Below are 12,043 nucleotides of genomic sequence, written 5' to 3' on the forward strand. Positions count from 1 at the left end.
ATATATATACATATATATATTCTTTTTTTAGCTTCTGCCTCTACCACTCTGTCTCACAGCTTCTGTTTTTTGCATATTAGCTATATAAGTGGGCTCCTTTGCTGGAATTATACACAATGAAATATGTGGAAGAAAAGTGTGAAGGGTCAGTGGGCTTGACCTTTCCCAGTAAATCATAAATGAGGCAGTTATGCTTTTTTGTTTTGTTTTGATACCTCGTACAACCTCCCGACGAGCCACGTTTTAATAAAATATATAATAGCGTGTAATTGTACCCTGGCTGCAGAGCCGGAGACCTGGCTCAGTCAGTCGGAAGGTTTGTGAGGAGAGTTGGGTCGCAGTGGGGCCGAGCGTTGGTCTGAAAGTGAGAAGGGTAGTGCTGCTTCACGAGCTTTGGCTGGGATTTCGGAGCGTCTCAGTGGAGTTTTGTGTTACCCTTATGCTGTGATTCATACTGTATCACTCCTCTGTTATTCTAGAGAACATCGTCGTCTCCCTAGCTTCTGTTCGCCTAATCCAACCCGACAGATGCAATCAAGGCCATTACGTTAGCTGCGCTACCGCTGAAACTGAAAACTGCATGGTAATGATTATTTCAAAGGTGGTCAAAGTTTTGGGTAAATAAAGTCAAAGTAAGGAACACACTAAATTATTTTCAGATATATTCCCCAGCTTCTTGCTCAGCACATTCTTGCTCTTCCCATTTTTCTTTTTTTTCTTTATTTTTTTTTTGCGTGGGGTTAATTGCAAAATAAGCTCTGCAGTATATGTACCTTATGAAAAAGCAGAGTTGCTTACATTATTGCCGGACCTTCAGCTTCCCTCTGGGACACATTATATTCTCACCATTGCACAATTTTCAGAGGCCCACATATCACTGTTACTTTACTGGAGGCTCAGATGACTGTATGTTTAGATGAGTGAGCCGAGAGGTTAAAGGTGCATCAAGTGGACTCTCTCAAAAATTACAAATATGTGACCTTCCTGTCTGTGTATTCCATTAATAATCATCATTAGACAGAAGGATTAGGATTTTGTTTGTTGCACCGAGTATATTTCATCTGTCATCCTCAAAGTTTTTGGCAAAAGACATGGGGACACAGCAGGAACACCAGCAATCATATTTCCACTGTTCTGGGTGGTTGCACTGGTCAGCAATGTTGTTTGTAACAGCTAATTCTCCAAAATGTACAGTTTGTGCATATATTTAAAATTAATTAAACATAGTGTCATAGGCCTTTAAATTAACTGTTTATCGTGAGGTCAGATACAATCTTCAGGTTAACCCCTACTAAGAAGCATCCGCTAATAACACATTGTATTTTGCGGTACATTTCTACAGCTAAACCTACCTACACAATTGCGTTTAGGCCATATATTAGTACAGAGGGGAAAAAAAAACAGACTCTCACTCTTCAGGAATGATTGCTGGTTTGTTTTGAATGGCCCTCAGTTTAGTTTATATGAACTGCTGCTCGGGTGCTAATCTATGGCATGGCTATTGATGTATGGTTCTAAAGTGTGTTCACATAAACAATTAAGACCATTGATCATGTGCACTGCTGTTATTCATTGTACAATGTCATAACAGACTGTTCATGCATGGTTTAGTATATGACTTAGCTTTTTGAGCAGTCATAAATTCTGTTTATTGATGATGGTAGTCAGGTTTACCTAATGTAGCATGTCAACCCCCTAACAGTTCGGAGTGTGTGACTAATAGGGCACACATTTCTGGTAATTTTGTGATCAAACTAGGAGAATAAATTGGTGGTTAAGATCAGCAAGCTTTTTGTAAAAGGTTAATGCAAAACATGCTTTATAGCTACAAGCAGGAGTGTAGCCACGTTTGTCAAGCCTTGAGGCAACTGTTGTTGTGATTAAATTGAACTTTTCTGTTTATTTTTAAACAACTATCGAGTCAGCAAAATTAACTTAGTTAACATAGACTGTAAATAAAAGATGAGCTTAACCAGCACAAGGCCTCCCACTGGTTTTTGGACTTTTAAATAATTATGGCTGACAGGATCTTTTGAGAGCTGGGAGTAGCCATATTTAGACGAGAGTGGAGTGCAAAGTAATTGGCTAACTTCAGCAAACTTCGTTAGCAAGCTGCATTTACAGTCATGGTTAAAAAAATATTACACCTTCTTTATGGTTTTGCATAGCAGGACATAATTAAAAAAAATCTGCAAAAAAGAAAGTCTTTAGCAGGTCTTAAAATGAGATAAATACAGCCTCAAATCAACTCCAAAACACAGCATACTACACCGTCTCATTATTTATTCAACAAAAATCAACTGAATTAGTTAACACAATGCCATAAGTGGACATCCTAGCAAAGGCGTGAACGTCCCAGCAAATCCATCCCAAGATCGGACCCTGCAACGCTTGGAGAAACTCCATGTTAGTAAATACAAATCGTTATTATTCTTAGTAAGGATTTTATTTGACATATTAAAAAATTTGTGTTCAAATTACTAAGGCAGCCAGGCTGTGATATGTATGCTCAATGATTCCAAGCAGAGCAGCAAATCTACAACAGAATGGCAGAAAAAGAGAAGAATCGAGGTGTTGCAATGGTCCAGTCAAAGTCCAGACCTCAACCTGATTGAAATGCTGACCTTAAGAGAGCTATGTGTAAACAAATACCCGTAAACCTCACTAAACTGAAACAACACTGTGAAAAATAATGGGCCAAAATTCCTCCACAACCGTGAGAGACTGATAAAGTCATATAGAAAATGATTACTTTAAGTTATTGCAGCTTGTAAAAGCGGTTAGACAAACTACTGAATCATGGGGCGCACTTATTTTTTCACACAGTGCTTCTGCTTTTTGGCTCAGTGTTGTTAAATAATTAATAACACCATGTACCTTCTTGTTGATCTCTTAGCAAGTGCGCAAACTTTTCTAAATTTCAAACTTTTAATAATTGTGAAGGACAATAGCATAAGTTCTTTTTTAAAGGAATAACCATATGTACGATGTACTATTCCTAAATGTTAAAACCCATTGTTTGAATATATTTGATCATTATTTAGTTTACAAACACGCATGTGTCTAAGTGAAGAAAGGTCTATTTTGTAGCGGTCACATCTGTCTCCAAGTGAAGCCTGCTGTTGCAGCTATGGCAGTGGCCTATGAATTAGACCAAACATCTAACCTTTACACAAAGTGCTTATATAATTTTTGGATATTACATAACTCACTTACAATGTCATCTATTCCAGGACATCCATTGATGATTCTCAAGTGTTATGTTGCAGACTGTTGAAACATTGGGAACATCGGGAGGTATTTTCTGGGCAAGACGCATCTTTTGAGGCATAAGTAAAAGCTGAAAGGCAGGGATAGTTGGGATTTCACATTCTTTATGTTTCCTACAATGTGCTTTTAATAGCTCAAAGTTTAAACTCCTCATGTCTAAATTTTATATAGGTCTCACAGAGCAAGGGAATGGCTTAAGTGTTATAGCAGACAGGCTTCGCTAGCTTTTCGAGTAATAGAAATACTACAAATTCCACTGTGTCCAAAAACTCCCACTTCAAACGCTAACCCAGCACCTGGAGTCTTTCACTGCGCTTGAATGTTCATGTCCTGCCCTTAGCTTTAAGTTGCTTACTCTAAGTTCAGTTTCAGACCCGGTGCTTTCATCATTAACATCCTCTTATGGCCACTTAGTCATGCAGTGTTCATATTCCTTACCGAGTGTTCATCTGTCCTTGCATTACATGCTTAAAATGATGCCCTCTCTGTATTCACTTATCAGACTTTAGTGCCTTCTTTATGTTTTCACTTCGCTTCGGAGTCGCGGCTGTCGCGTGAAAACAAAAGACAGAGTTTGCAGAAGTAGCAGATGAGTTTGCGTGTGTACGTGCATGTGCGTTTGGAGCCACTGAGACCCCCTAAGGATCACTGTTGTTTTTGTCCAGCCAGATGTTTTTCAGCCACCATACTTTTGTTTAACCCCCTATTTAGCGAACTCTTAAATCAGGCAATAAATGAGCTGAAAGACAGGTGTTTACATCTTATGCTCGCAGTGTAAAATAAAAGAGTATAGGAAATGTGAGCGGGACAACAGAGGGCAGCGGGGATAAACGATGATCTGTCCAGAAGTGTTCCATTCGCCTTTTAGAGGATGTCTGCGTGTCATCATGCGTGGGTCACCCTATGTGGAGGACTTTGCTTAAACTCAGAGAACACATGCCTTTTGTATTCTTGCAGACCAACAGGAAAACGTGTATAAATACACCAACTTATCTGATAGGATACTAGGAAAACAAAATGCGAGACCTTCTCTGTTCCCACAAGAGGAGACGAATGAAAGGTATACACACATGTGTTGTTAACGTCAACCGCTTGCTACTTAGCCAGTGTAAATAAAATAAATCTGGGTGCCCGGCAGCTGGTGTCAAAGTGAATGGGACACTGGGGGGAGAAAAAAATCTGATAACATTCTTTGGGGGAAAAAGGGAACTCGTGGGCTTATTAGATAAATTAGCTGGCAGCCAGGACTGACCTGTGTTTAGCTGTGGTTGTTCAACTGCTCAAGGCACAGCAATTAAGAGTGGGTTGTGAACTTTTCACTTTACCCTGTGAAAACAAGGCTGACTCGCGCAGCGCCGATGCCTTGAAAGCTGTGCAGCAGACGGTCAGAAACAGACGATGGCTGTTGGCCATCTGAGAGGTCAGGAGTGAGGAGGCCAAAGGTCAGATTCTATTTGAGACACTGCTAATGAGTCCATTCAACAAGGATCAAGTAATCCACATCTGTGCTGAACGTGTTTCAAACTTATGTTGTTATGCGGATAGTTAACAGGCTGCTAGAATATCGAGGTCTACTACTGTGAAGTACATCGCTGTACTCCTCCTTCTCATGTTTTAAAAAGAGCCATATAAGGCAAAAATAAAGACTTTGATCTATGAGTGGATGTAAGTTTGCGTGTTTGTATGTGTGCCTGTGTAACACCACAGCTATAAAACAAACCCTGGCAAAGTCTAACACTACTACTGAATATATTTCTATACTTAATAGTGGCACAAAAAGGACTATTTCTTGTTTTTATATCTTTATGTGTTGGGTTTGGATCTTGTTTATTTATGCGATTGGCTACTTAGCATTTGTATAATTTGTTTTCTGATGTTGTTGTTTTTTCCTGAACTAAATGCACATTTCAAGGGATTTCGCAGCGTCACTCTACATAAAAGATACGCTGTAAAAGTTGAACAAAGCAATTGATGACTTTGAACTTTTTAATTATTGTTTTTAATGATTATATGCACAGACACCACTGGAAAGCAGGAAAATCAAGATCTGTATATTTTTAATGCTTAAGATTTTATTCATAGATTGTTGTCTCATTTAATTTTTCAGTCATGTTTTAATGCCCCGTAGAAAGACAGCATTGAATTAAAATGCATAATCCTGAATATATACTTAATCCCAAATTTCTATTTAGTCACTTCTGAAACACACACACAAGCCACCAACACTGCATTTACATATACCATACAGTAACATCATGACATTAATTCAATTCATATCCAAATCAATTCAACTCGGTTTTATTTATGTAGCGCCAAATCAACCGTTGCCTCAAGGCACTTTATATTGTAATGTAAAGACCCTACAACAAAACAGAGAAAACCCCAACTATTACATGACGCTTATGAGCAAATGCCTTGGAGACAGTGGGAAGGAAAAACTCCCTTTTAACAGGAAGAAACCTGCAGAAGAACTAGGCTCAGGGAAGGTGGCTATCTGCAGAGGAGAGGATGACAGGACAAAGACACAATGGAAGAGAGCCAAAGATTAATGTTGTCTAATGACCAGAGATGGGCAGTAACGCGTAACGCGTAACTGTAATCCGATTACTTTTTTCAAGTTACGAGTAAAGTAAGGGATTACTATTGCAAAAACTTTCCCGTAGGAACGCTGCGTTACTGCGTTACTAAAACCGTGATTTTTTTGCAGAATGTCTCATGACAATGACGTAAGCAAGTGCGCCATTCGTGGCAACAGCTGTGCGCAGATCAACAGTGGATCATATATCGAGTGCGGGAGAGAGTATGAGCGTGCAGCGTTTAAAGCGCGGAAGTACTGACCTTATTTTGAGTTTGATTCCATAAAAAGTGACAAAAACATTAGCGTTGTGCGTGGGAAGAAAACTTCTTTTTACAGCGAAAAAAAAACCTCCTAAACTTCCAAGCAAGCACCGAGTGCGCTACCACGTAATGGGAAATTCACAGAGAAACTCGCGGATTCTTCAACTGACCGCGGCGCACCTGCACCAGGGTAAACCTCCGCCTACCGCAGTCCTGCTTTACAGGTGAAAATAGAGCAACAGGACCGCTGAGTCTTTGACTTTATTTATTTTCTGCTGTGTTTTACTTGCATCTATTTGAAAGAGTGAGTGTAAACACAAAAAAAAAAAATATTATATGTGCTGGAATGTGCAGAAAATAGGTTTAAATATTAAACAAATTTCTTCCAGTCAGAGAATGTTGCATATAATTAAATGTTTGCTTGATGCATAAAGTTAAAAGATTAAAACTAATAAAACAAGTTTTAAAAAGAGACTTTTCCATTTGATTACATTTTGTATGATGGATTATGCAGAAAAAGTAGAATTGGGCTGAAAGATCTATCGCTTTATCACCTATTCAGGTTGTAAATTGTGTTTTTAAAAAGTAACTAAGTAACTAAGTAATTAATTACTTTTGAAAATAAGTAATCAGTAAAGTAACGGGGTTACTTTTTTGGGGAAGTAATCAGTAATTAGTTACTGATTACTTTTTTCAAGTAACTTGACTACTAGCAGAGTGCTGTATAAAGACGTGCCATTCATATATTCCAAACTGTTTATTTAAAAGTTCAAATTCTTAATGATGCACTGGAATTCAAGACTGAAAATCAACAGATACCACAGCATAAATTGCTAGAATAACAACTTGTACAACGATCTGACCACCACCAGTAGGCAACACGGGGTTAGTATCTTGCCTAAGGATATTTGACATGCAGCCAGGATGCAGCCTGGGATCAAACCACCAACCTTCTGATTAGTGGCTGACCTGCTCTGCCACCTGAGCTACAGCCACCCAGATAAATATTAGCCACTGACACTGGCAGGCCAAATAACATCCAGTGATTATTTGGCGTGTCAATGGATTCCCTTTAATTCTAGGACTTACAGGTCTTATAGTTTTTAAAGGTTTTATAACCCCAACTCCGAAAAAAGTTTTAGGGCACTGTGTAAAATGCCGTAATTTGCAAATCTTATAAACTCACATTTTATTCACAATGGAACATAGACAATGTTTATATGTAATGTTTATGTTTAAACTGAGACAATTTACCATTTTAAGAAAAAATGTTAGATTTTTCATCTCATAAAAAGTCTTTACTTCGTGAAAGATTTATGTGTGCTTTAGTATTGTCTTGCTGAAATATGAAAGGCCTTCCTTAAAAAGACTGCTCCCTTTCCAGATGAGCTAGCTGAATAGGCATTAATACACCCCCCATGCCACCAGACATGAAGGCTTTTGAAGTGTGTTTTGGCCCGAAAACAGTGTTTCTGAATCATGTTCACATATGGTCTCATCTTTGTGACTTGTGTTCACAGACAATGATTTCTGGAAGTGTTTTTTCTCAGTCCATGAATTCCATGACAGAATGTTCCAGTTTATCTTAAAAGTAGTCACTAAGAAAGAAATTGTCTTAATGTAAAAACACCATCTAACCTTCAGCATAGTTTGACTACCAGTTCTTTAGCATAAACAACAAAAGAAATTCAGGTGTCACAGTTAACCACATTATATACTCAGAAAGGAGCTGCTGACATAGTTTACACACCCGCTCTTCATGGCTGCCATCGAGAAGTGGAACACGGCCGCTATCAGACTCAGCCGTTAATTAGCATCAGCTCACATCAGCTACTGTTGCAATGATGATTAACTCTTCGTTGTTTCCTTGTCATCCTACAGTCATCAGGCACAACTGTCATGGTGGACATAGCAGTGATGGGAGAAGCCCATGGACTAATTACAGACCTGCTGGCTGACCCCTCTCTCCCACCCAACACCTGCACGTCGCTGCGGGCCGTCAGCAACATGCTTACCACCCAGCTCACTTTCCAGCCCCTGCACCGGCCACGCCCTGCCCCCCTGCATAACCCCAGCGATGTCTACACCTGCTCTGACTCAGAGGAGGTACCTGAGAAAGGAGAGAAGACATCCATCCACAAGGTAACAAAATGAGTTAACACAAAGAAATGTAGCCCTTGGAACCAAAGATGAAAGAGGGGATATTTTTCATCCTTAAAAGAAAAGTCAAACGTGTTAATCAGAAGTAGTCAAGAGGCTGAAACAAAATAATTTTATTTGGAAACAGTGAAATATTCCTTGGATGGAAATGTGGTCCACCTTATTAAGGCCAAATGATTTATATACCACACAGCACTCCCCACACATGTTAATCTTTTAGCCCATGTTTCAGCTAATGAGTGCTTCCTGCTCTCAGAACTTTTAGCATCAAATGAAGGAGTATTTTTGTAGAGTTGAGTGAAGAAAAATAGAGCGCTTGGAGCACTGTTCTTCCCTTCATAGCTGCAGCTGTGTCAACATGACAGATGTGCAGAGCCATACAGAGTGTGTGCGCACGAATGTGAGGAGCGGAGTAGAAGAGGCGAGGCGACATGGAGGTGAATGTATTCCTCTAAAGGCTGCAAAGACCGACAAGCGTGTAAGCAAACCTGGACCTCCTCCATGACCCTCCAGCTATGCGATACCTGTTCTGGCCGTTGTGGAAAGTGTTGTCACGTCGCTGGTCTGACAGGTGCACGTTTACATCATCTGAACTGTGGAAAAGTAGTCAAGATGAACTGCACCTGTGGAGTAGCCTGCGAAACTGTGCTCATTAAGACTTTCCTCCCCCGAGGGACAATGTGCCCAGTTCTGCCTGCCCAGGAGGAGAATAACAGGAGTGAAGGTTTTCCAAGCTCATTTTCTGTCCAACACAGGCATGTTCTCTGTCTCCATTGCAAAATGGCAACTCCATTGAAAGGGCTACAAAAAAAACCATGAATGACAAAACAAATAACTACTTGTTAAATGTTGAAACTCACTCTGCCCTCTTAAACGGTTATACAAATGATGAAATGTCGACACTGCTGTGTGTGTTTCTGTGCCATGTATTTCTGTTTTTGGTTTTAACGTGATAGGGCTTTCTTTATGGAAATTTAAAATTACAGCCTTGCACAATTTTACCATTGGAAAAACATACATTTTTGATGATAGAAAAAATGGTAAAAATGTTTGTATTCATAGCAGAAACAAGATTTTCTTTTAAATTTGTGCGAATGGAACTAAGGTTACATCAAAGCTCTAAAGGTAATGTAAGTGAGATACATGCCTCCTAATGCTGTACATGAGTTTGTGTGTCCTAGCACTCAGCATATGAAGCCTTGTTGTGAATGGGCTCATTCAGGATTCTAAGGCAATCTTTAGTAGGTCACTCTGCAGAGGACGGAGAAAGAGAGTCTGCCATGTTTAGAGCTGCTGTGCCAAATGACTGCATGGCACAGAGCAGATGGAGGCATTGCACGGGCACAGACTGGGAATCCCAGGGAAGGAAGAATAGAGAGAATAGACATAGAAAGCCTGTGACTGACAGAACAAGACAAAAGAGACTTACAGAGAGAATAAGAAGCAGAGAGGCTAAAGCCTATATGATGAAAGGCATTTGCACAGTGCTATATAGAGCCACAGCTGCCTGCTAATGTCCGATGCGGGGTTTATTCTCCTTGGATCCAGCGAGGCAGATTGTGAAAAATGTTCCAGGTTATCACCAGCGTCATTTGTTTCAGATTGGCCAAGTGCAGAAAAAACAACAATCTCATCCAGATGATTTATTTGCCTGGAGACAAAGCAAACAAGCATTAACTTTATCTTACAGGTGGGAGTATTTTTAAAGCTTTTATCTATTTAATACAAAAGCAAATAGTCATGTTTTCTGACCCTGCGGCCACTCACTGATTTCGATTTTTATTAAACAACAAGTGATAAGATAGGTTTCCGGGGTGGTTAACTGTGTATCTGTACTGTGCATTTTGTGCAGCGTCTGAGGCGGAGCCTCCACCCCGGCCTTCTGAGGAGGATCTCTTCCACGTGGACCACCACCACCTCTGCCACAGGACTTCCCACAATTGAGCCGGGACCCGTGCGAAGGGACCGCAGCGCCAGCATCAAACCCTATCATGAAGCACTCACGTGCAGGTACCTGAGCCACAGCTGTTTCACATGCACCTCCTGTATTTTTAGACCCCAGGTTTTAGTCACTTTGGTTACTTTGTTCATGATTTGGCAGATGTAGTTCCACTTACACCTTATGGCTTGCTTTTTCAAATCCCTGTTGGGAATTTTGTTAGATTTTTAAATAAAGGAATAGGAATAGAATAAGTCCTATTGTATTATAGATATACATGACTGAGGCACAAACACACTAAGGAGGGCTCCTACAATGCGAATCACTCTGAAGGATATTGGGTTTTTCAGCGTTATGGCTGTAGTCATACTAAAGCCATCAGTGTCAGTGAAAAGCAGTGGCACAGTTCAGAAAAGGATGTGTGTGCAGTGGGAGCCAGAATGGAAATATGCCCCACAGGCGAACGCATTAACCTGAATAACTAAGACGCACATCAACCCTGAGCACATTAGTGCTGAAGATAGCACAAGGCTCACGCTACACAGAAGTATCATGGCTCCAAAGTCGATCTGTGAGCCTTTCATAGAATAGACAGTGTGTGGTTTTATGGAGGTGTTTTCAAGCTTTTTGTACTTTTTAGGAGAAATATGGTGCAGGATGGAGAAAGTTAAAGGTTACATAAGTCCTGATAAGCATTTGTTTGCATACAGTACTAAAGCAGATGCAGTGAATCTGATGGGAAGTGCTAGGTTTTTCTGTTTTTTTCCTCTTGGTTTTTCCCCCCCACTAAATCACATTGTTGCATCAAATCTTGAATAAACACAGGATCCACATGTATTAAAGCTGTTGTGGTTACTAAGTGAATTGTTTAAGCACAATTTACTGTGATCAGTGCAGAGATAGCATTCCTTACAATTACTTTGTGATTACTGTAACATTATGTTTGGATTATCTTAGAGCAGCACAGGGGAAATTATGCTTTTTTTTATGAATTTCAAAGGAGTTTCAGCTTGAAATTTTTCAGCTGTGCATGCTCGCATGAGTTTTCATGCATACAGTATTTCTGTGACGCAAAAGCAGCACTAGACAGCACATACGCTCTGATTTTAAAATATTAAATATGCCTCAACAAGAAAGAGTCTATTAGTGTTTCATCCACCTTATTCAGTCTCTTCCCATCCAGTTTGTGGCGTTTGTCTGCAAGTACCAAAGCTTCCGGGTGTCCCTGGATTTCAAAGCAGTGTCTCAGTTTCCTGTAGTGTACCAACCAACGGGGAAAGTAGGGTTTGTGTATATGCTATTCTCAAATGCTGCATAAGAACATTTGTCTGATCTAATATCTGAAATATTAATAAGTGGGAGAATTTACGACAGCTACGTCTGATGATTCTAAGATTCACTGAAAACTGCCAGCATAGATTCAGAGAATACAACTTCAGCTCAGGATAACCTTTGCATTGTTCATTAGCATTCATTAGCCCGTGTTAAAAATAAAGAGCAGCGGTAAATGTATCTCTATGTATTTATGGCTCGTATTCTAACAAAACCCCAAATTAATACATGAAGATTTTTTTTTCCAAAATTACAGCTTCCAAGTGCAGAGATTTGAATCAGCTCACTTACATACTTACAGTCAGCAAAGCTTCAGGTAAAAGCGACCTTGCTACTTCTGCGAACTCCCTCAAAACCTATTTTAACAATTGTTTGGACTAAATGTTGCAGATGTAAAATGAGGCATGACTCTGCAACTGCATGGCCTATTTCACTCGCAGATGAATTTAGAAACTCATTTTGTGTGGATGGTTAAAAAAAATATGCTTTCAGAAGAGCTCCAAT

At 39.8% G+C, this 12,043-nt stretch overlaps 1 protein-coding gene across 2 annotated transcripts in view; it reads left to right on the forward strand.

Moving 5' to 3' along the window:
* LOC102311078 (cGMP-inhibited 3',5'-cyclic phosphodiesterase A) overlaps nt 1-12,043 on the forward strand; it is a 79,605-nt gene that overhangs the window by 52,846 nt on the left and 14,716 nt on the right. For both annotated transcript variants that reach the window (XM_005929096.2, XM_005929097.2), the window contains exons 3-4: nt 7,990-8,250; nt 10,121-10,278. In XM_005929096.2, the coding sequence (XP_005929158.1) occupies nt 7,990-8,250; nt 10,121-10,278 (419 nt within the window). The remainder of the gene's footprint in view (nt 1-7,989; nt 8,251-10,120; nt 10,279-12,043) is intronic.

This window comes from Haplochromis burtoni, unplaced genomic scaffold, assembly GCF_018398535.1.
Source record: "Haplochromis burtoni strain Fernald_Lab_line unplaced genomic scaffold, NCSU_Asbu1 Contig_77, whole genome shotgun sequence".
NCBI classification, from domain to species: domain Eukaryota; kingdom Metazoa; phylum Chordata; class Actinopteri; order Cichliformes; family Cichlidae; genus Haplochromis; species Haplochromis burtoni.